General features: G+C 41.9%; 1 protein-coding gene across 4 annotated transcripts in view; it reads right to left on the reverse strand.

The window, feature by feature from the left end:
* Positions 1-25,863, reverse strand: part of MEIS1 (Meis homeobox 1) — a 139,769-nt gene that overhangs the window by 39,821 nt on the left and 74,085 nt on the right. For all 4 annotated transcript variants that reach the window (XM_047781917.1, XM_047781920.1, XM_047781918.1 and 1 more), the window contains one exon: positions 22,419-22,564. In XM_047781917.1, the coding sequence (XP_047637873.1) occupies positions 22,419-22,564 (146 nt within the window). The remainder of the gene's footprint in view (positions 1-22,418; positions 22,565-25,863) is intronic.

Here is a 25,863-nt window from a genome sequence, read left to right on the forward strand (position 1 = left end):
CTGGGTTCATTTGCTCCTCTTGAAAGTCATTATAATTTTTTTAGGAGCCCTGCCTTTTCAATTTGCACAGTTGATGTTTAATAGGGATGCATTCTCCGCAGATCCTATAGCCAGTACTGCTAAAAAGGAGAGGAGGTTATGTTTCTTCTCTCAGATGCTTCACACTCAGCTACGCACCCCCTTGCATATATCAGAGCTGTACAGAAGTAAATAAATAATTACGACGTTCCTATCTTAAAGAGTGTAAAAAAAAGAAACCACTAAAACAGCAAGATGTCAGAGGCGAGACTGACAGCACTGATGTGCTCAGGGCTCAGAGAGATGAGTAAGGACACTTAAATGACCCTCCTGTGGCCTGCCAGGGTTCACACAGTCCTGTAAGTGCCTAAATCACCCTCGGGGACAGATGGAGGCACTGAGAAAATAGTCCATATTATAAAGTCAAGGTGGGGGGGAATCAATAATCTGGAACCTTCAAGGTGTGAGGCCCATTCTGGCTCTGTGGACTTCGGGATGCTGAGAGCCTTTGTCTTTCCGTGGCTGGGAGTCAGATGTGGCAATTCGCCCACCCTCCTTGGCAGGGGATGAGCACCACATTTGGCAGAAAAGCATGCTCTCGAGAAAAGGGGGCAGAGAATCTTTTGGCCTGGGCCCCAGCTAGGATAGTTCAAGAGTGAGGACTGGCCCTCGTATGCCAACCAAATGCCACTGTAATTAAAAACAAACCTTTGGAAATCAAGTATCTGGAAATTATTTCAATTCCAACACATTCACAATGCGAGCTCATCAATAGTTACCAATTAATTCATTTGGTCACAGGATTTGGCGGAGCGGGAGGGGGATGCTGTCATGTTTTTCAAAGTCTTTCTTAAACACAACTTCATGTTTTGTTTAGGGAGGGCCAGATAAATACATAAATGAGCAAACGAAAAAGAGAAAAATGTAGGTACTAAGGCATGAAGTTTCAGAAACCTCTCGCATGTTCGGACCTGCACCTTACATCAAATCTTCTACGATGCCAGCCCTGATTTTTAAAAATGCAAAAGTCTCTCATTTTGATGATGCCAAATGATGAACTCGACTATTATATGCATCTGTTTTGTTTAATGGCTTCATTTGTCTTAATAACAAAGGGAAACTAGATTTTACAGATGAAAGCTTTTTTTTTTTTTTTTTCATGGCTCCAATGCAACTGGGATTTTAAAAATCTGTGATGGTAACCAACATGTGATAACGGCTGCTCTCAGGAGCCCTATTTGGTACCAGTTTATGCAGTGGAAACCTACACAGAGTAACCACCAGCAGGGTCCCCCACTTTAGGAAGGCAGGACTGGGGTGAGGGTCAGAGGTCTTGTGATTGCTCCATGCTTCTTTCCTCCAATGGTTACATGTTCAGCAAAGTGTCATCTGTGGCATTACGGGAGCAATGGGATTAACTCACTAAAGATTTATTATAAATGAGGCAGGAAAGTGTGGTACATGTGATTTCAGGGATAAGAAAATAATTGCATAAACTTCTTTTCCCTCTGTTCAAAAATTTGCCTACAGGGTTTATAATATTTTGTTGCAAACCAAAAAAATAAATCACAGCAAGTAACTTCAGTTTAAGTCTTGTCTTATTTCTTCATTACACTGAATATCTAGGATGAATCAGGAAACCAGGAGCTCATCAAAATCAAGTCTCATGGAAACAAAAGACACGATACCTCAGAACCTCCCTTCAGCCCCTGAAACTTGCCCATTTATTCAGAATGTCTAGCTAGTTTCAGGAAAGAAAGAAAGAAAGAAAGAAAGAAAGAAAGAAAGAAAGAAAGAAAGAAAGAAAGAAAGAAAGAAGGAAGGAAGGAAGGAAGGAAGGAAGGAAGGAAGGAAGGAAGGAAGGAAGGAAGGAAGGAAGGAAGGAAGGAAGGAAAGAAAGAAAGGAGGGAGGGAGGAAGAGAGGGAGGAAGGAGGGAAGGAAGAAGCGAGAGAGAGCGAGAGAGAGCGAGAGAGAGAGAGAGAGAGAGAGAAGAGGGGGATGAGGGAGGAGTGGGGGGGGAGAGAAAAGAAAAGAAAGAGAGAGAGAGGGAGGAGGACAGAAGGGAAGGAGGAAGGCATTAGGCCCCTAAAAATCCTGGGGACATGACACAAACCAAAAGTCTGGAGTGGTAGAGGGGTTTTTTGTTTTTTGTTTTTTGTTTTTTTTTACTGAGAGCGGTACCTCGAAATTCTAGAACACAACAGATGTAACTTGCCAGCCACACACAGGATGTGGAGTGATTTTAGACACTATCTTGGCCCAAGATGGCAGCTCATGATTAATGGCTGCGTCATCCTTGGCCCTGCCGCCATCAGGCCCGGGGTCTGCTCCTGACACACAGAGCCTTCGTCTGCAGCCAATCAGCAGATGTAAGCACATAGGCCCTGTCAAGTTGACATATCATTCCTTCGACAATGTCAGCGAGTATTAATGTTCAATTATCTGTCCTAGAAATGACCCACGCCTTTATGCATTGTGTAACTGCGCACGTGGCACTCTGGTAATCCCAAAGACAAGGGCAGGGACGCCGGCCGTAAACCAGCTCCTGGGAGTTGGCTGTCCAACATCGTCATGACATTGCCTTGCGATACTGAATAGGAGACGTTTTTAGTTCTTTTCCTAAGACATACTTAAAAGACCAATGAGCCATCTAACTATCTACCTCCCTACTTACCCGTCTATCCCTCTATCCATTCACCCATCTTCCTCTGAGTGTGTCTGCATGTCAGTAGTCCTTTCAATTTAAACAGCAAGACTTCGAATGAGTCATCTGCAACTAGCCAATCACATTGAGCCAACCGTTCTTCATATATGACAATGTTCATTACGTGTGGGGTGCCTTTTTATTTCATGAAACCAGGTGTATATCATTTACCATCATACCAAAATGACAATAGTAGACTGTTCTGGAGCGATGTCAAAATCAATTCAGTTTCAACTCGTGAATCTAAAGGATCTGTTCCAGCCAGCCAGCCCCTCTTCCCACTATTAAAGGGAAGCATCTGGCAGAGGAATAATTTAAAAAGCATACCTGAGATCAGTGGGCTTGTTAACCTTTACAGTCGCTCAAATATCTTACAATAATGTGTTGATTTGTTGTAGTGAAATTTAAAATCCCCCTGTTCTCATATATCCTGGTAAGGAAAAAAAAACTTTTATCTTAGCAGACAGCTGCATTTGCATGGCTTTTGTTGAACTCGTGTTCAAAGGTTATCAATAACAAGTTTGCAAACTTCTCATACAACCAGCACTGAAAGATAATGTACAGTAATTGTATGATAACTTCCTCCAAAACTGAGATAAAACCTTTCATGCAATCTCAAGTTCACCAACTTATACATGATAGTGAGAACTTAAGTAGTTCAGATGGCAGCTCAACAAATTTTCCCCAGAGTACAAATTTTTAAGGAATAGAAAATATAATTTTTTTTTCCTGTGTAAAACCACTAAAAGCTCATGATCGTGCCTTCATTTTAACACTTGAAAAGCAGGTTGATTATGAAGTGCACCTATTCAAAGTCTAGCCAGTCCTTGGTTACAGTGTGGTCTCTAGTGCTATTTCCATATGTATTCTCAAAGGCACCAGGAAAGTCCTTTTATCTTTTTTATCTTCTTCTTTTCTTAGTCTGCCTACTGTGTTCCCTATAGCAATTTTTTTAATTTTTTTTTTTTTCCAAATGACTTCCATTCTCTTCCAGCTCCCAATCTCACTCCTTGAACACTTAGCAGTTGACTTTGTCTCCTCATCTGCTACCAGATCTGGGCGGAGGATAGTTCCCAAGACTGCCTTCTGGTCTATATTGAAACCTCCCTGCCTTCATTTTCCTCTCCTGGGTCCACACATTTTGCTAAGCCCTGGCTCTGAGAGGCCAGCCCATCACATTCCCTTCGTAAGCCCTCCAAGGCCAACTTGCTCTTGACCCCTGCTCCATTCATCAGCCCTGTTCTGCATCTGTCTTCAAAGGTTCCTTCTCTGTGGCCTAAGTAAATACTTAGGTTGTGCCTTAACAAATTGCATGGAACATAAGAACAATTCCATGAAAGGCAGCTGTGTGATTCTATGTGTAAACCCTCAAATTGCCCTTCTCCTAAATATTACAAAAGAAAGAAAATCTTCCCTTCTTATTACCGCTTCCTCATGCTCCTGCCCAAATGGTCGCCTTAAGTAAATCTCCACAAGCAATTCTAAAACAGTCTACCTTTGCTGTTTCCATCGCAGTGTTACCTGTAAGCCTCAGAATACAGCTTCTTTCTCCTCCAAAGACCTGAAACAGGTCTTTCAAAGGACACTGATGATTGCCTCCTGCTTGGACCAGGATCTTTCCCAGTCATTGACTTCCCAAAACTTTCAGGGTTTGGTCACCTCTATGTTGAAACTTTGCGCATCCCTTTGGTCAATAAATATCCTCAAGTATCTATACTATGGCTCTGGAGATACTGAGGTGAAGGATTCAATCATCTCATTTATGAGGGCGGCAGCTCATAAATAAACAGTCACCACAAGTACTCTCTATCAGATGACCATCAAAGTGCTATGGGTCTAGAGTCAGGGACCATGTCCTCTCTCCTGGGGAGGACCAGGGATGGCCTTCCCAAGTGGTGACAGTTGAGATAAGATATTGAAGGATGCAGGAAAAAAGTATGAAATGGACAAGGGTTCGAGGGGGTTCCAGATGGTGCAAAGGGTACAGGGCCACTCAGCACCTGTGGGGAAGGTAAGCATGTATGGAAAGGATGGGCCAGTATCAGGCTTCAAGTCTCCTTGAATGCCATGCTGAGGACGTCATATCTTGAGGGCAATAGGAAGATAGTACAGGATTTTAAGTAGGGGTGAGATTCAGCCCATTTGTTTTGGAAAAAATCACTCTAGTGGCAAAAAGGGGAATCATTTGTAAGAGAGCAATTACACACAATTACAGGAATAGAGGCAGGGAGGCTGATTAGGGAAATGGGTAAGCAGGAGACAAGGAGGCATTGGCAGTGGGGCCAGGCAGGGCTAAGAGAATGCAGAAGTGTTTAGGAGGAACTGATGGGACTCGGGGAGCAAGCAGCTATCTGCCAAGAGGGGAGGAGAGGAAACCCTCAGGGATGACTCCAAGGTTCCTGGTTGGAGCTTCCTGTTCCATGGTGATGCTATTAACCGAGACGAGAATGACAGAAAGGGGAGCCAGTTTAGGGGCCATGATGGATTCTCTTTGAGGATGGACTTTCTTATCATTGGCTCTTCCTTCCTTTTCTTAGAATATTAAAATGTTGGAGCTAGAAGGGATCCCAGAGATGGGTTTAGCACACTTCCACATTTGACAGACCTCCTGTCTGCTGCTTTACATTTTTCCTAGGTTTTCCTCCAGACAACCTTTAAAAGGAGGCACAGACCAAACTCCATTCTTGCTCCCCTCCTTTCTCTCTCAACCCTCTCTGGGTCCATGACTCCATATCCATCTCCAGCCTCCAAGGAGGCAACACCAAAGTCTTGTGCTCTCACCAAAGTCCCAGCAACCCCATTTCCAGCTATTGGCCATACAACTCGTGTAACCCTACCAGCCCCAGAACCACAACAAATCCCAAACTGAACTCCTCACCTTTGCCCTAAATCCAGCTCCTCCTTCTAACTTTGTATCTTGTGTGAAAGAGACTGCCAATACCTCAGCTCTCTAAGTGCCCAATGAAGAACAGGGAAGTCACCTTTTTTTTTTTTTTAAAACTTTGTAGTCACACCCATGGCATATAGGTCCTGGGCTGGGGGTCAAATCGGAGCTGCAGTTGCCAGGCCTACACCACAGCCATAGCAACACCAGATCCAAGCCCCATCTGTGACCTATACCACAGCTCACAGCAGCATGGGCTCCTTAACCCACTCAGCGAGGCTGGGGATCAAATCCACATCCTCACGGACACCACGTTGGGTTCTTAACCTGCTGAGCCATGATGGGAACTCCAGGGAAGTCACCTTTGAGGCTCTTCTGGATCAAACGTCCACTCGTGAGTGGTTATGAAAATGGGCATCAGGGCCAGATGGCCCTGAGTTTCAAATCCAGTCCCCGCTTCTTACTGTGCTAACTCAGGCAAGTTGTTTCATTTCTCCAAATCTGGGTTTCCTTAACAGTAAAACAGAGACTAGCAGGCCTTCCCTTGGAGGGTCGCCATGGGAATTCAGTGAGATAAAGCATGAAAGAGGAGTGTTTTATGCACTGGCATGATTTTTTATTTTTTTGTCCCATGGCATATGGAAGTTTCCAGGCTAGGGGTCAAATAGGAGCTGTAGCCACAGCAACATGGGATCCAAGCCACTCTGTGACCTACACCACAGCTCATGGCAATGCTGGATCCTTAACCCACTGCGTGAGGTCAGGGATCAAACCTGCAGCCTCGTGGACACTAGTTGGGTTTGTTACCACTGAGCAACACCAAGAACTCCTGTACTGGCCTTATTTAGAATGGCTGCTGCAGGGTGATAAAAAATAAACAGACTTTTAGCCATTTCATTATTCTTTGTAAATCCTCTACACATAGCATGGAGGACCCACCTGGGCACATCACTGGCACTCAGCACAGTGGACAGTACACATGTGCCAGCTCTGAGTGTTTATTTATGAGGTGCTGGGTTTACATCTTCCACCATCCATTTCTTTACACTCTCACAGCCACAGCCACCACCTTCTCACCTGAACTGTTGTCATTGTCTTTTAACTGTTCTCACTCTGGTTCTTCCTGCCAATTGCATCCCCAACTAGGTCTATGCCCTTTACAAAGAGCTCAGAAAGTTCTAAGGTACACACCATTCCTGGCACGCAATAGACCTCAAGATGCATCTGAACTCACTTGGAAAAACGATAATGGCCCAATTGATAATTGTTATTTAAAAAGAAGGATAGATGCGGTCTCAAGTGAGCCATCATTTAGGGTGGGGAAACATACCAAGCACGTTTAAAAGGTGCTTCCTCCTCTCGGTGTAGTGGGATCAGGTCGCCCCAATGTGGCGACCACCCCAACCACCTCTCTGCACAGACCAAACATTTTTAGGTATTCCTAGAGAAAGGCCCTGCCTTCATCCCGCTGCCAGCATAACCCCTCCCCCACGCCGGTCCACACAAACTTGCTCTCACTGCCCTGAGGGGGTGTCAGGGCCATAGAGAGTTCCAGAGACAGTGTGGTCGCCATGCAGAGAACTGGTGGTTCCACAGAGCTCCTGTGACCACTTTGGAGTAAGTCTGGCTAAGGCGTGGCTCTGATAACATCCCATGGACCTCCGCTTCAACTCTCAGCTGATCCGTACACAAGACGCTTTCAAGAGCAATAACAAACCATACAGTGAAGACTCAAAGTCTGGAAGTAATGAGACCCAGCAGGTTGAAAATTAGGGCTCTGAGTTTTTTTTCCTGTCTCTACTTTATTGTGCATTAAGCTCTCCGATAGAGCTTGAGACATTTCTAGCCCACTTCCTTCGGTAGACTGTTCCATCTGTAAAGTGGGGGTACAACTATTCGCTGTAGGATCACATGAAAACTAAGTACTTAATAATTAATGATCTTTTCAAACCAAATAGGAAACTTGCTTATAGTGGGATTTCTCAAAATTCAAATCCATGCTATTTCATGCATGTCTATATGGCCATTTTTCCCTTGGACGTTCCCCCTGCCATATGCTCAATCACCCTCTTGAACATTGAAGTGATGAATGTTGCTGAGAGCTCACGGTTTCTGGTCCAATACGAACACTTTCAGAGAGTAAGTCCAGGGCGCCTGTCGTCTTGGTAATTGATGATGTTTTTGCTTCCAGGTGTGGGCCTGAGACCCACAGGGCTCCATGGGGGAAGTAAATGAATTGACTTGACTCCCTCTCTTACCCACCACTCCTGATACACGTAAACTCATTACTGCCAAGTGCACTTCAATATTACCGAGGGGGGATGGCAATATGTATTTTTGACAATGGTTAAACCGATGCCTTCATTTCACATCAGCCAAGGAAAACACTTGGGGTGTCGTCACTGTGCTTTGTGAAAATCTGGTCTTCACTTCATGAATTATACACGCCAGCACCAAAACAAAGGCTAATCCACGATGCCATCGAAGGCATTGACTCGCTTCCTAATTTTGATTTCTAGGGCCCCTGGCTTCCATAAGAGAAAGCAGGCAGGGGCACACACATACTGTATTTCAAATGGAGATTTTATGTAAGCTTATTTTTATAGTGATTCTGAGAGTAGCTGCTCTGCTTTTTATCTATGCAAACTGGAAATAAAGTAGGCACCCTGCCAGCTCCCTGACAGCAGGCCAGGCCCGGGCTGCCATGGGTGACTCGCACAATGACATCTAAGGGGTCCAGAAAAGAACCCTGACTAATGGCTTTTGGATTCCTTGTGACCTTTGATCCTCAATGACTTAGACCAAAATAAATGACCCAATTTCAAGAAACTACATCCAGCCTGTGAACTCTAATGAGTGAGAGACTTTACCCGCTAAGCAATGATTAATAGGTATGCTATTTATAATAATTCTTTAGATCTTAGCCCAACTAGAGAGAATATACATTTCGGATGTTCACTTTGGAAAACAAATTCATCTTCCAGGATGCTGCGAAATTGGAGAGTGCCCATGGCACATAAAGTACACAAGGCAGCAGAAATATAAAAGGATTTCCCAGAGCAGACTGAAGTTGGCAAGTAGGAAGAGGACCAAAAGCATTTCTCCCTCCAATATATGCACTGTTTCTGTAGTTAGGGATTCTGTAACTTTCTTTCTGACAAAGGCGACCAGGTCTGGAGGACCGAGCAGGGATCTGGGAGCCGGTGTGCCCTTTTCCCACGACAACTTCCACAGCTGCATAAGGTCACCAGGGCAAGGAAACCATGGGGTAAAGGACAAGCTTCTGTATCACCCAACCTCTACCTCGTCACCCATCCTAACACACAAGTGCACCATCAACAAGCCCCAAGGGGGAAAAAAGACTCTGGATCTCTGCAGAGTCCCTGATCTATCGGAAGCATTCTAGGTATTTGAGACACCCAATGACCACTCTTTAATATTCAGATAGGGCAGTGAACTACCGCACAGGGGTCCATAATGATGGATACAGGTCCTCCATTTGTCCAAACCCAGACGATGAGCAACATCAAGGGGGAACCCTGATGTCAACTATGAACATTGGGTGATAATGATGCGAACGTGTAGGTTCATCATTTGTATAAGAAATGTCCCCTTCTGGTGGGGCACCCTGAGGGGGGAGGCTCCCTGGAGGGGGGGGGGGGGTCCCATGGGAGATTTCCATCCATTCCCTTTAATTTTGCTGTGACCCTTAAGCTGCTCTAAGACATAGTCTATCTTTCCAAGACTCTTTGATATTTGAAAGAAAGTTCTGATGCACTGAAAAAGAACTGATAGTTGACAGAAGAAAAACAAAACACTTCTGTCCAATAGATGTGATAAAAAAAAATGTGTTGCATTTTGAAATCAGAGAAAAAAATCAAAGCATAAAAATCAAAGATGGAGAGAAACAATCATCCTTCCATTTAAAACTGGTCATCTTGCTTGCATTCCTTAGATTCGTGCTGTGCATAGTGTGGTCTGTGGGCCTGCAGCATCACCAGGGAGCTTGTTGGAAATTCAGAATCTCAGGCCCCACCACTCTGGGAATCCCCATTAAAAAAAAAAAAAAAAAGATTCCCAGATAATTTGAATGCAGACTAAAGTTTAAGAAGCACTGCTCTGAAGAAGCAAATGAATCTTAAATTCTGCAGTAATTTCTATTTCCCAATTTTGTAGATGGTAGACTTTCACTTTTTACTATCTACACCTCAATTAAAATTCCAAATGTGTATGTTGCTATATCTCCTGATACAGATTCAGAGGAATGCTGTGACAATTAATGCTATAGGGTATGACAATTAAAATCAGGAACATATCTTCTATTTAGAACCTAGGCAATCATTCTACTTCTCTCCATCCCATCAACCTAACAATGTCTCCAAGGATTTGGTTTATCACAATATTACCTTCACATACTGATTTTCAAAACCCAAAGGCAGGCTGGCCCATGTCTGCTTTGTCACAGGCAAAGAAGGAAGCAATGACTGCCTGAGTTCACTGAGCCTAGGAAGGTAAACAGGACACTTCAAGCCAACCCAACTCTCTGTCTTGGCAACAAAAGGCACCATCTCCCCAAATGTCCAACATAGTGAGTTCCACCCTCCAAATTATTTTGGATTGGAAGCCAGCTTTGGTCCCTGAAGCCAGCACTCAAGTACCTTTTGCCCTGCCTCTCGTCTTCCTGTCTCCAGCAGTCAACAAGCCAATACCGGGAGCATAGTTCCACCATTTCTCTTGACATTGGTAATGGGAACAAGAGATGGGAAAATGCACATTCTGTGGTGCCGCCACAAGGCTGGCCTTCTCATTCTCTGAGGTTAACGCCTACCCCTTAGAACTCCAGAACAGCCCTAACATTCCACATGCTGTGACGGTCAACCTAGGTGACACGTTAGCCATGTCGGTACAAATGTAAAACACAGCATCTGGAGCCCTGGAGATTAACTGAATTCTAATGCCATATTTGAATGGTGTTTCACAGATTTTTGCAAAGGCTCTGAGCATATACCCCTTAATTAAATCTAATTTGGTTTCCACATGGAGCGTTATTGAGCATATTCACTTCACCATACATGGAAGCTCAACATACATCATCCTTAGCTTCCAAGTACCGCCTTATGAAGATGTTTCTGTGCGGGAACATTCAAAACTGATTTATGGTGCTGTTGTAACAACCAAGCAACTAATCTTCCAGTATAAATGTATCATATGAGAACAACCTCACTGAAACATATAAATTCCATATACACTTAAAAATATTACTGTCTGTAATGTAATATAGCAGAATGTTTCGAAGCCTATAACCTTGCATGCAGAAGCAGTTTTTCAAGCATTAATACTTAAATGGGTCATAGACACCACATCTGTCATTCTGTCCTGAAGTCTATGAGGCAAAACCAAGACGAGGCTGGCCTATTGATTTTTCTAGCATTTGCTTTAATTTACTTAACCATTGAGAAATCCATCAGTACATAAAGGGCAACTGTCCATTACTGCCTCATTTGCAGACATTCCTTCCCCTCGTTTTTGGTAAATATTTCCCTTAAATTGCTATGTGTTTACAGTGTAAAAACGAATTAGGAAAGTACTCACACCTGTTTCTGTTCAGTAACTGCTGCACTGAGGTATATGTAACGTGCTTAAAGATAGAATAAATATCTAGACATTATTACATCTGTGTGCAAAGGGTGGTAAATTAGATCCTAATTACATTAACAGGGATTCTGCCTCCCAGCTTAAATTTTACATGAGCACTCTGCAAAAAGCCAAAAGCTCTGCTGTGGTTTCTTTATGAGCTGGTGATTACAGCTACTTCCTATGCGGTCACTAAATATTCTGTTTACAAATAAATGAAGAAGCTTTGAGCCAACTTGCCAGGGTAATAATCTATTTTTTTTTCCTCCCCCTCCCTCTTCCCAACAAACCCTCGCCACATATGCATGGCAACAATCAGGAGCCCTGGCTTCATCTAATTACTCCATCACGTAATTTCACAAATTGCCTTGTCACTGGGGAGCCAAGTGCAAAACACGCTCACAGTGGGATTTCAGGCAGCAGCTTTCATTTACTACTCATTCCTTGTTAAATTAAACACGAAAACACCAGTTGTGTGAAAGAAGTCAAAAAGAATGCCTGCAAATGAGCCAGACAAGTATATCTCCTATTTACCATTTTGCCAAATACATCTTTGGCAAACAGGCACGGCGAATAGGAGGGTCCCCTGGGCGGGCCCATTCTTACTTTGATATAGGGGCTACCATAGACCATGACCAAAAGGCCAAGAGCAAACACGTGCCTCCCAAGAGTAAGCTTCATCATGTATCAACAGGAAGCCTGGGTAGATGGTAAAAAATTTGATACACTCAAGCCCCTGCATTCTTTACCCTTCCTGCTCTATGAAATGTCTGGCCATGATCCTCACATGAGAACGTGCCCTGGTATTAGATGAATGATGTTGAGCCCTTTGAAGGCATAAATGCTATCCTGTGTTTCCACCCTGGCTCGAAAGAAGGAACCAGATTCCACTAATCTTTAAAAGTTCTCCAACGGAAAGATCATCAATCAAGTTTGTCCAGTATTAGATGTTTTCCTTTTAAGTATTAATGCCCTGCATGTTTCTGAAACACATCAAGATAAATGCTCACCCATCTCAGTACGGATGTGGGTGGAAGAGAAAAGAGTGTATGGTGGGTGACATTACTAGAGGGAGTGAACTTGAGGTTACACCCCTGGAAGCTGACATTTTTATGTCAACAACTAAACACAGCCACTGGTAATTAAAGGTATTTCTCTGCAGCTCAGAAGCCAGCAGGGTCAGGTACCGTTTTACTTCACAAACCCGTCCTTTCTGCGTGTAGATTTGCCAGCATTATCTGCACAGGGAGGAGGAAACATTAGCAGCAGCTGTCTCTCTGCTTTTACACTGAAAATTCTATTCATACAGACAGGTGGAGTAATTTAAAAGCCAATGTGGTGCAATTTCGATGTGACTAATGTCACTGCCTACTAAAATGCCACCATTACCACTGTTTATGGAAACATTACTAAAATTACATTTTATTCATAAGAATTTTAGGATTCTGGTTATGACTGGCTTTAAAATGATCAGACCTTGGTGTCATACCCCAGAGCAGTGGCTTAATTCTCCAGGGTTTAGCAGCCTTCTTTGCTGAGAAACGACGGTTGGATTGTAGTTTCAAGAGTAATCGGGGCTGCGTGAGCCGCTCCCTCTATCTCCATAAAGCAAATTAAAGACATAGCTCTTTGGCGTCCTGAGCATGTGACAGGCAAAAAAATCTTCAAGGAGCTAAATTCTGTGTTCAGAGGTTTAGTTGGGATTTGCATGAGGAACGACTGCTCACCCCGGAATCACTATCACACATTGTTAGTAAGAGACAGGGCCAGAGATTTACATATTTCCATAAGGAAAGAGGGACGGTTAATGTTTGAAATCTGAAATTCTAACAATGTCTAAATGATTGCGACTGCACAAAATATCAATAGCTGCAGCTACACCTTTTTTTTTTTTTTTTAATGGGTAGATGTGTCTGGAAAAAGAATCTAAACAGGAAAGGACCATCCTTGACCCCTCAGTTACCAACACCCATCAGACGGCACTGTGAAGTTTTATGTCAAACCCTCTGGCTCCTACTTTTTATTTAAAAAATACTAATGAGCTAGCTCATGAAACGAGATTATAATTATACCTTTGAACTCCCACAATATGATTTGATTTGCTTTGTGTTTGAGAGGCAACATGGTAGAAAGCGCATGGAAATTCAAGTCAGAAGACCCTCATTCCAGCTCAGCCAGTTCCTAGCTTTTGACCTTGAGAAAAATTACCTTCCTCACTTGCATTTTTGTCATCCCACTTTACCTTACGGGATTGTCTTAGAATCCAGTGTATGCGAAAATATTAAACTACAAAGCGCTATAGAGACACATACTATAATTTTACTTAGCATTTTGATCAATTTCTTTTTCTCTAGCTATTAAGTGAAGACAGAGTAATCCGATGTCAGAGGAGCCAAGCAATCTCTTTTTTTTTAAGGTAAAAGTAACATGAGGTAGGCGGGAAATCATTTCTTTTTAAAAATAAAATCAAGCCATTTTTGTGGAGTTCCTCCCACAAGACGTTTGGAAAGTGACTTTTCTTTAAAGAGTAGACAGGAATTAGGTGTAAGCTTCTATAAACTGCAATAGAAATTCTCCCTACTCATTGATCTTTCTTAGGATGCGTGCTCCTATTAACAGACTACGCCTCCTGGCCTCTGGATGTCCCAAGAACTTCCTAGGACACCGAATTCCCAGAGGTCATTCGTGTCATGGGAGAAAGTACATTAGCTCTGCAGGGAAGCTAGCAACAAAGTTACTGTGAAAACAGGGAAAAACTGACCATAGACTGTTAAGAAATGAAAAGCAAAGACACCTAGAAGGTTAAGTTCATATGTACTATCCCCCCCTTTTTCCTGAAGAGATAATACCAAGAGGACACAAGCGGTTATTTAAGTCAAGCCAAAGGTCTCTGTTTCAGAATATTTGGAATAATCCATTATAAAACCCAGTAAGTTGTGTCTCATTGAAATATCAACTCATTTAGGATGCTCGTGTTTATAACATCAAGTTACTGGAGGCCTATCTTTTCTTCATAGTGTCCAAAGATTAGAGCAGCACTTCCTGAACTGGCAGCCATGCTCCCTGGCTGATAATTTGCTGAAAGATGGCATTTGGCAGCATCAAGAAAAAAACCAAAAACTGAAAAGTCTTCGAAATGTTAGGAAATTGCCTGGCATAGCTCTTTCAGCGTCTCCTTTGCTCCTGGAGGCTCTCCACAGGCCCTCCAAGAAACAAGCGGCTCATCTGAGTTCCTGAGGGCTCTCCCCCTGCTCCTGACATGCGGACATTCAATATCCAGTCCACTGAGCACAGCCACCTCTACCAGGCGTGGGACTCGCACACGGAGGGACCCGCAGTATTGAAATACCGGTGCCCTTGTCCACGGCAGTCATTTGGATGTGAATCCACACAATTCCTATCATTACTATCATGCAGCCTTAATAAAATGAGACTCATAGCATGCAGGATACCCCAAGGAAGCTTGGCCCCTAATCAAGACAGTTCTGTGACCATTTCAAGGTGGTCTCCACTGTTTGGTTCCTCTCTGGCATTGGCTTCCATCAGAAGAAGGAGAAAAATTAGAGCCCTGAACATGGCTATTTAGGAGATTAAAAGAAGTGAAATGGACCTGTTTTCCCCATTAGGATTGGTGCAGGTGACAGGGGTTCAGAGAGATTTGTCCTACAGAAAAATGCCCCGGCACATAGGGACTTATATGTATACAGAATCATAATTACACCTGCTTAAGAAAGACTGAGATGTGATGGAGATGTGTCCGATTAAGTCAAACAAAGTATCCTAAATTCTGTGACATACAGATTTACTTCTACAAGCCAAACAACCAACTAAAACATTGGAATCCTTTCTGAAATGAAACCACTGGATTTTCTCTCCATCAAATCTCCATTCTTTAAAAGGAAAGTACCAGAGTTCCCGTCATGGCTCAGTGGTTAACGAATCTGACTAGGAACCATGAGGTTGCGGGTTCGATCCCTGGCCTTGCTCAGTGGGTTAAGGATCTGGCGTTGCCAGGAGCTGTGGTGTAGGTCGCAGATGTGGCTTAGATGTGGCATTGCTGTGGCTGTGGCATAGGCCCGGAGGATAGTGCTCCAATTAGACCCCTAGCCTGGGAACTTCCATATGCCGCGGGTGCAGCCCTAGAAAAGACCAAAAAAAAAACAAAAAACAAAAAACCAAAGTACCTTCCCTAGGAATCCTAAACACTGAGAAAGTAAAAAGCCAAGCTTATATTACCTCACATTCCTAAGGGCTAGACTGAGTTCATTTAAAATATACCCTCACACATACCTACATGATGCTCCGATTTTAATCTGAAAGATAAATGGAGGAGGAGCAGTTGCATATTCATTGACTGGGTTTGGTATTTTATCTTCAAAAATATACCATCACTAAAAGGAATTGGAAGAAGACTTGATATTGATATACATGTTGAAGTATAAATGGCCAGCTAGTGTTCCTACCGATATGTGTATCAGCAACCATCAACTTAATAAACTGTATTTATAGGGGCACTTCTGTTGCTTTGTTTGTCTTTTTAGAGCCGCACCTGCGGTATATGAGGTTCCCAAGCTAGGGATCGAATCAGAGCTGTAGCTGCTGGCCTGTGCCACAGCAACGCAGGATCCGAGCTGCGTCTGCAACTTACATCACAGCTCATGACAACACCGGATCCTTAACCCACCAAGTGAGGCCAGGGATCGAACTTGCATCCTCATGAATACTAGTCAGATTCTTTCTGCTGAGCCATGATGGGAACTTCAGGGCACTCCTGTTTTGAACCTAAGCCTTTATTTAATCAACCTGATTAAGAGGACAGCAGAAAAACAAACTATAGCATATTTTTAATTTAGCCTTGAAACAAAAGGAAAATTTTAGAATAATCTGACAAATCACCAGCCAGACTCTACAAGTATATATACTCCCTTACATAAGGTGCCATATAAAAATGCCAATCATCAGTGAGATGCAAAAATATTTCAGCACAAAAATCTCAATCACGCCCCGAAAATGACACAGCCTCAGAGTTCACCTGCTTAGGAGTCCTATGTACCTGGATAAATGAGCAATTTTAAAGTTGGGCTTTTGCTATTACTTCTGATTGCTCCCCCCCACCCCACATGCCTCCTCATCAACCGACTGTAATTACCCCAGGTCAGAGGTGCATAACTATGATTGGGGAAAAAAGGCTGGGGCAAAGGGAAGGAGGTGTGTGGAAGGCTGGGAGGGAGCTTGGCCAGGTCACTAATGGCCTCTGGGGCAACAACTTGGAGAACAGGCTGACGCTTTGCCTTTGATCTTCTAATTCACAATGATCATTAGTATTAACTCCGATTCTTCTGGGTGAAGAAGTCCAGCTGTAGCCTTTTCAGTTTACCTGACCTAAGAAAATTCATCACCCATCCCATTAGGATTTCAATAACCAGCTAAGAAAAAGAAAAAGAAAAAGAAAAAGGCAGTTGCCCCAGAATCTAGAAACCACTTGCTTCATTATTAAAAGAGAGTTTAGATGATGGATACTACCGAAGAATTAGGGCATTTCAACATTACCTACGAGAAATTAAATAATCGATTCCACTTTCCTCCTGAGACAGATGATTCCCAACCAAGTGAAAGATTCAGGGTCCAGTCTCATCAAAGTTGAAATATACTATCACCAAAGAAACAGAGATCTTTGAAAATTAAGATAGGTTTGTCATCCAAGCCTGTGCTGGTTTCGGCAAAGCCAAGCTCTGACCATTATCATTACTGAAGCCTGTGAAGGTGAACGGTAACCTCGGGTAAGAAAAAATAATAATAATTATGAAGACCTTCTTCTTGGGGATTTAAGAGAGCTCATTTTTGATATGGTACAGAGGCATCTGAAAGGAAAAATAACATCTTCTCACTCCATCATACTAGTTTTCAAGTATCTTAATGAGGTATCTGTAGATACCACATGGTGAAGGAGGAATCAAAGGTAGCTGTCATCTCCACGAACAAGCCTCCTTAGCTCAGGCCCAGGAACATGGACAACTGGTTGGAGGGACTCTCTTTCTCAAACACTCTGTACTACCCTGAATGACTTCTCAGGCAATGGGTTGAGAATATAGTCTTCCTGCCTCCCTGCCTTCTTAGGACTAATGGTAGTTGAAGGATGCTAGCTGGTAAAGCACAATAAGAATATTCACTGTTTGGGACTGGCATAGGTACACATGGTGTATGGAATGACTGGCCAGTGGGGACCTGCTATAGAGCACGGGAACTTTACCCAATATTCTGCGATGATCCATATGGGAAAAGAATCTGAAGAGGAATGGATGTGTGTACATGTGTGGCTGTATCACTTTGTCATACAACAGAAATTATCAGAACACTGTAAATCAACTATACTTCACTAACACTTTAAAAAATGAAAAAGCAAAGAATATTCACTGTGAAGACTGGCAAAGAATAGAGGGAGGGATAGAAAGAGAAACAGAAGTGGGAGGAGAGAAGCAAATTCCATCTGCTACCTACGTGCCTCCATACAGGTCCTTCTATCTGCCTTTTGACCTTCCACTCACCTTGATCAACAAAATGGGTTATCGGGATACCAAGGAGAAGTACTTTTTCATTGCGACAATAATTCATCATGTCTAGAGAGCAATTCTTCCAAGATTGCAAGCAGAGATATGACACCAAGATGTCTCCACCAGACCTTGTTACCAAAAGCAAAACCAATGAAACAACATCTGTCTCTTCTAGAGCATTCAATTCCCATTTCAATTCCATTTATTCCATCCTTAGAACGGCAGACCCGCAGGGCACTTTTTATCTAATAGTGTTTCTATGGCAACGGCCATTCTCAACCTGGAAGATTCTACAACGCCGCACTTTGGCTTTATCCACATTGGAAGGCAAGTCTCATAAATCAGAATCTGAGACATAAATGTGGCCACAGCAAAAAAAAAAAAAGAAGGAGAAGAAGAAGTGAAAGAGAGAAAAGAAAGATAGGAGGGAAGGAAGGAAGGAAGAGAAAACAAAATCAGGTAGCAAAGTGTGTGTATCTAACTTAGAAACAAAGTGTGTCTCTATAGTTCCCAGTGGGATCCTCAAGATAGGGAAAGACTGGGGAATCTAAGAAAATGTGGATGAAAGCCAATTCACTTTCAGGATCACCTCCACTCCTAGTCAAAGCCAAATGTGTCACCTCTTGAATGGTCTCTTCACCTGAATCTGCAGGTATGCATTTTCAACCTCCACTCTCCCTAGCTTTTCAGCTACCTGGTAGCTCTATGCAGAAAAATATGTCACTGCCTATTTTAAATAAGAATCAGATTAACTGCTTCTCCCTTTAGATTTTATTTTAAACTCCAAAAGGTTAGGGTAGGAAAACAAACCAAAAAATGCCCCTGGATTTTTTACCTTAAGTACTCTATGTATTTCTTCTCCTCATTTTCACTAGCCCTTAGGCACATATATTTGTAGCACTATGTTCCAAAATAACCAGTAATATGCAAAACACATCCAGTTTAAACATTATGACATAGGTTATATTTACAGTTGGAATAATGCTCTTAGGAAGGAAGGAAAGAAGAAGGAAAAAAAAAAAAACCCTCGATGTAGCATATGTCCCTGAACTGACTGTGACTATATAGTGACTCATACCCAAATATTAAGTACTTTCTAATTGTTTGTGGTAATTTGTCTTCAGGCAAATACAAGCATTTCTATTAAAGAATGTTTTGATTTTCTTTCTAGTCCTCTCATAATCTAAATAATGTCAGTCATTCTTTTCAATTCCAGAAAATAGTTTCTTTTAGGAGACCTTCTCTAGTTATCAAAACTGGCAAAGGTTCAACTAAGTCTAAGCTGGAAATTCACATCACTGAAATTTCCTTTTACCCCATAATCACCAAAGTTTAAAACCTGTTTCCTTTTTCTTTTATTGTTTTCATTACACACAAGTATGTCCAGTTTAGCTTGCTAGAGACTGTGAGTCCAAGAATGAAGCTTTAGTTCTCTCCCTGGAGTAGTAAAATGTGCTACTGATTAAATCTACCTGTGGCCAGCTTACAGAAAGGCACATTTTTCTTCTGCAGCTGGGGTGCAAATCCAGAAAAGTTTTTTAATTCAGGGCCCATTCTACTCCTCTAACAAACAAATGCTGAAGGCCCTTTCAAAGGCAGATTTTTTTTTTTTAACTGAATAAACCCAATGAAAAGATTGACCCATTAATTTGAAAAAGAAAAAAAAATATCAATTTGCTTTCCAAAAGGTGTATGAGGTTTCATAACATGCCTTTTGGCATTTAAAAGATTTGTTTTTACCATTTGCTGATAAATTGTTATTACTATTTTTTTAATTAGCCAGAGTTTCCGGCACTCTTTTCTATGTAGCATGACTTCAGAAAGGACTTCCTGGACAAGTTGCATCATCACATAGCAAGAATGGGATCATCGAAAATTTGTACACAGTCTTCCAAAAGAATTGTGCATCCCTAAAGATGTCTTAGAACTTGAAATAAATTTGCTAAGGAATTAATAATGGGCAAACATCCAGTTACCTACATTTGGACAAATAATAATAAAATTGTAGATTTTTATAGCATTTATTCTAATCGGCTCTTGACTATAAATATTACCTAAACAGGCTGTGAATTCCTTCCAGAAGTGTAAAGAGACAGGGAGAAAACTATTTCTTGTAACTGGAGATCTACCTACTCCTGCAGCTGGAGAAGAAGGACGGACAGAAGGGGATCTTTCCCACTGGGGGAAGGAAAGAGGGAGAAAATATAAATATATCTGAACTCACTTTGCCTTTTAGGTGATATTATGAGAGCCTTTGCTTTTTAGCGACCAGAGCCATTATCAGTATTTTCGTATGAGCAGATGGAGGTGGAGTGGGGAAGGAGGGTAGAAATAGCCAATGGAAATCAGGAGACAACTTGTGTGAGCATTCCTAGAATGCCAGGGAGACAGGGACAAATGGGTTCCCCCTTCAGGGGAGTGGTACAGGCCAGCACCGACCCCCAAACTGATGGAAATTAGCTGGACCTCAACAAAATCAGACAGTTCATGAAGAATTTCTATGGCAGCTGCCCTAATCATACATGGACCGATCACAGAAAGCACTGCAATGCAGGCCAAATCATGCAGGCTATTAAAAAGGTCTTTTTTTAAAAAGGAAATAATTTAGCTCTTGGCAAGGTTCTTCCCAAGGGTACGACCTAGAAAACCAGAAAATCTGGTGGATGAATAAAAGAACTGGCTTCTCCCTCTCCTGATTCTGTCTGAACCAATATTTGATTATATTTTATTCAGGGGCACCTCAGCTTCAAGTGAAGCCAAAACTCTTTTGCGGATTGAAATGGAGGCTGATGAAGTTTATCATTTTTTTTTTCCGTGAGTATAAAAAATAGAAAGAGTTTGGTTGTGACGTCAGGGTCAACCTGATTTTTGTCCCCTCCGCCCACTTATCCCCAGGTTAGATCAGGTTAGCTGGTTAACTCTCGGTGATGAAATATCAGCATGGCTGCATCAGCACTTTTGCCCAATTGTCACTTCTTATCTCCTGCTGACTTTAAAAGCCATACTGTTTATTTTTCATGCTCTGCCCTCTAGACCCTAGTTCTTCCCCTCCCCTTCGGCAGTGGTCGATAATCCACCAGCAAACTTGCACCAGGCAGAGCTCAAACAATCCACAAAAAAATGCCACAAGTGTCAGGCAAGTGATGGCACCCAAACCAGGTTTTAGGTCAGCCTAATATAATCTTAAAATCACCTAAACCATCTCCAGCTTCAACTATCAGCATTAACTCCCCCCAAAGCTGATTCCAAAATGGTCAGCACAGCCAAGTTACTGTTTGGAATCATGGTGGGAAGAAGAAAAGGAAAGAAACTCTCTGTTTTAGTTACTGGGGTTGCTCTCAGTTTTTATTTTAATCAGAGATGCTGGACAATCTGGATGAATTTATATCCTTGAGAGTATTGGAGGCACATCCAGGGAAGCAGAACCAGCGTAGCCTTCCAAATTCCCCATTTGTCTTCTTGTATCAGCATAAGTCACTGAGGAACATGGCTTTCAAAGTGGGCAGCAGGTCTGGACACAGGTCTGGACACATGCGTGCCCATGTAGAATTAGCTTTGATACCGAAGAAAAACAAATGACTGTAAGGAAGCAAACTGTGCTAAAAATTGTAACATGAAAGGTTTGCTCCTGACATTTTTTCTAAAAACCAAGATTTTTAACATTCATTCATTTTAGGCTAGTCTAGGCTACGACCTGTCTTAAATCCATCCTTTGTCCCTAATATTGGACGTTCCCCCCCGGTCAACAATGTTGCTGCTTTTTAAAATATTTTTTTACCCATAAATTTTCATTTCATCTTCTTCCTTAGATGTCATTAAATCAGTATGCACTTACAAAAATATCCACCAAAATATTATGATTATAAATAGTTTGAACATGGAATCCATTCAGAACAATAACCAAACCAAACAAATCCCTCGGTGGCATAAAGACCCAAATCTCCAGTTCCTCACATCTCCAGGAGAATTCCTGCAGTGAAAACAGCAATACTCACACAGACAATATAAACTGTTACTCGGCTTGAAAAGTCACCAGGGACTGCACAGGAAGAGCTGACTCTATATTGCTGTTTTCCTTTACAGTTCTAAACCCAGGGACAACTTTCACTGTGCAACTCTGACTCAGATGAATGTTTTGTAATGGCAGCCAGTACAGTCAACCCACTTAAAAGCAAATTATGTGAGCATCCTGCCATTGCAACAAGATTTACATTTTTGCAGACCATTCGCCATGAAGGTCCACTAAAGCATTAGAAGAAATCAAGTCCTTCTCTCTGGGGTTTGGCTGACTTTGATCTTGGTGGGACCTAGCTCTAGGTACTTAAGGGCACACTGAGAAAAGCAACATCATTAACATACATACTTAAAAATCACAAATGCACATGAACGCCTAATCCTTATAACTTAACAAAAGTGAACAAAAATCACAATGACAAACTTCACATAAAACTCCTCATTCGGGGGAACGGAGCTAGGAAATAAGTGCTTACACGTTTGTAAGAACTGTGGGAACACAGTGATTTATGAAATATTCCAAGTCCAGAGGGATCATTTTCCCCCATGGTTTCTTTCTATCAAAACTGGTTCATTGTCCATATTTACATATGTCATTTAGAATCCACTTACTGTTAGATGCTGGAACAGCCACGCCCTCATGATATTTGTGGCTACTTTGGGAAAGATGCCACGCTTTTTGTGACGCTTTTTGTCCTTATCTGGATCATCATCGTCACCTGTGCTGGGGGAAGCTACACTGTTGTCCAAGCCATCACCTGCAAACATAGTGAATCAAATTTTGACTGATGCTACCTTGACATGCTTCATTCAAATAGAATGCCTTTGGATATAAACAAAAGCAAAAGAGCAATATAAATGATTAATAGTTTATTTGGTACTCTTTTTTTTTTTTTTTTTTTAAAGACAGAGAAAAAGAACGAGGCCTAGGCTCAAAAGTAGTCAGGTCTAAGGAACTTCTTCCAAAGAACAGTGGGACAGGTCAATAGGAATGAAGGGGAATAGCCCATCTCTTGAGTAGCTTTGTTGCTATGGGGATGATTCAGATGTGCACAGTTGAGACAAGTTAAGTGTAACTCCCACCAGGGAGTTACATATGGTGGAAGCCATGAGCAGAGGTGCTGTCCCTGCCTGGGTACTCGAATTCCACATGCAGTCATTGATGTCAACTTGTGAGAAGATGCATTTAGATAGCAGCTATTTCCACAAGCGATCCATCTTAAAGTAGGCCATGGAAACGTAGGTAATCCATCTTATAAATAGTCTGACACAGGAATGCTTCAAATAGAATATAATTTTTCTTGTCAAAGAAAGAGAACATCAAGTTTAGTAAGGGAAAAATGCTGGAAATTGTCTTTTAATTAGAAAACAATGGCTACTTAAATCAAATAAAGCGATGTTAAATTAACCGTCAGCTGGGATCGTATGACCCTACTAATCCAGGTGGTTTCTGAAATTTCTTCTAGATTTAAATTTTTCTCATTGAAAAGGCCCCTGTTTACATATTCCTATACACAGGATCCTGTTTTTCCATTGATTTCTGTTGTAACATTTAAGCTATTTCTTCTAGATAATTTTTTTGGCTCTGTGACATGATAAAATAAAAGTGCAGTCGTCTCTTTTAAATGACATGTTGAATTAGGAAAAAAAAAAAAGTGAAATTTCAGCCCATATAAGTATACTGTCTGAAACAAGTCATAGGGTACAAATGGAAAGTCAATGCTTGCTGTTTCGACCCAAAAGATAAAAGGGAAAACAATTGGGGACTAAATCTCCTACCCGAAAGAGTAACTTAGCTTTCGTCAAATGCTCTTCTCCACCTGGTACCCCAGCTCTCTCGGCAGAAGCTATGGGCTTTTATTTTAGGAAGAGACAGGTTGATCTGGGCCCAGAAAGAAGAGCTTTAGGGGCAGGCTTTGGCGATGAGCAAGGGCATTATCTGGGTTGTGTGAGTCACTGGGAGACCCATCCACGTGGCCCAGGGATCTGGTAAGATCATCCATGGGAACTAGCCTAACATTCCTCTCCATTGCTTCAGGAATTTCTGTATTCCTGTATCTAGGTGTTACCTAAATATCCTACACTCAGAAAAAATTCTCTATTTTGATTTCAGTTATTTCAGTCCAATCTAAGTAGTTGTGCTGCCATTAATCGACTGTTCTTAACAGAGCTCTTCAGGAAACTGCCCCCATGCCCCCAAAAAGAAAACTGCCCCCCAGATGACCTTGACTTGTGCTGAGCTGAAGCTTAAATACTTTGTTGGGTGACCAACAGACGCGTTTCAACATTTCTGCTAAGATTACAGCAGATGCCCCAAATACAAAACTTTTGCAGAACTTTTCTGTTTCATGTTTATCAATTTAAAATCTGTAATTTTTGGGGTACTCAGTGGTGCACTGACAAAATTCAGATATTCTGTGAAAGCTCCACGGAATCCTAGCGGGGTTCTCAGTGGAAAAGATCATCAAGACCAGAATTCCCAAGCCCCCAATGAAGAGAAAGTACTTGGGTGACTTGCCCAAAAGGGATGGGGCTGGTGCTAGGGGCAGGACCAGACACTCATATCCCTAAATTGGTGCTCCTTCCACCCCACCAAGCCCTTTATTTGCATAACCAAGTGTTTTATAAAGAGTCCCCTTGGATTTGCCTAATAAATTCTTTGAAAGTCCAATATTTAAAGAGGCTTTTTATTCAGAGAAGCAATTCACCATATAAAATAACAATTCATTAAAGAAACATGAGAAAAGAAAACAACTCAACAGCATTTAAAATTTCAATGGGCTAATCCACTTTCAATATGCAAAAGGTAACCAAGGAAAAGAAACATATTACTTGATCATTGATTAAAAAACGAAAAGCTTGTAACCTAATGACAGGACAGTTTTTCACCACCTCTCCATGATTGTTTTCCACCTTGGAAAAAAAAAAAAATAGCCTTTCTATCCATCTCAAAACCCCTTCAGATTAATTTAGCAGGCAATGCCTAGTGCCTGCCTCGAAGAGAATTCATTGATAATTTATGGAAATATCTACTATAATCCAGCGGAGATGACTTTTTTCCAGCTTTGTGCATCAATAGATAATCAAGGCCTTAAAGCAGCCTTAGCTTCCCATTACCTCAGGCAAAAGAATTCCTGAAAGCGTGCCTTGAGGGCACCTGAATTATATACTCCATTAGGAGTGGAAGGCTTTCTGCATTCCATGTGTAACACTCACCAGAACCTTTCCTGTTTATTTCTGCTGTATGAAAGCAGAAGCATTAGGAACAGAATTTTTTAAGTGAAGACTTATGTAGATACAATGGAGAAACCTTTCAAGCAAGAGCCAGATCACCCCCTTCAGTCCCTGGCAGCGACCTCTCCCGAATAAAAGGTTTCTATTACATCATTAGCTCAAGCCAAAAACAGCCTTGGCTTAATGCTCAGTTTGTTCTTCCTACTGTTTTTAGGCAAATACAGCTACTTTACTCCCATCTGGGAGGGAAATTACACTGCTGGGTTGTAATCTAAGACAAGATTTTCATTGGAAGCAAATGCTTTCAATCCAGTGTAAATACTGGTGCATGTTCAGAAAAGCCTAAAACAATAAACCCTGCTCCTTCCCGACACAAGTTAGGGAAATGGAGAGGATGGGGCAGGAGGAGAGCATAATAAAACAGACTATTCTAAAAGCAAACACTTTCATAGATTTTAATAAATTGTTTAACCTCTTCCACTTTCTAAAATTGAAAATTGATCTCGAACCGGCTCCACCTCAGAGCAAAGTCTCAATGGCCAATTGTACCTTGCGCCCTTCCACCCACTCTGCAATTGGATACGGTCACCTCTCTGAGGTCTCTGGAGGATTTATTTCCTTTATTTTTTTATTTTATTTTTTTTATTTTTAAGATCACTAAACAAACTTGGAGGACCGCCGGCCGGCCACACGGCAGCAGACAGCCGCTCTGAACCACATTTGTAAAATGTCAGGAGTGACTTCATTCCTGGAGCTGACTTCTCCTGCCGCCAAATGAAGGCAAACTGAAAAGGTGGAAATAATCATAAAAATGATGCTAGTC

The sequence above is a fragment of the Phacochoerus africanus genome, chromosome 5, assembly GCF_016906955.1.
Source record: "Phacochoerus africanus isolate WHEZ1 chromosome 5, ROS_Pafr_v1, whole genome shotgun sequence".
NCBI classification, from domain to species: Eukaryota; Metazoa; Chordata; class Mammalia; order Artiodactyla; family Suidae; genus Phacochoerus; species Phacochoerus africanus.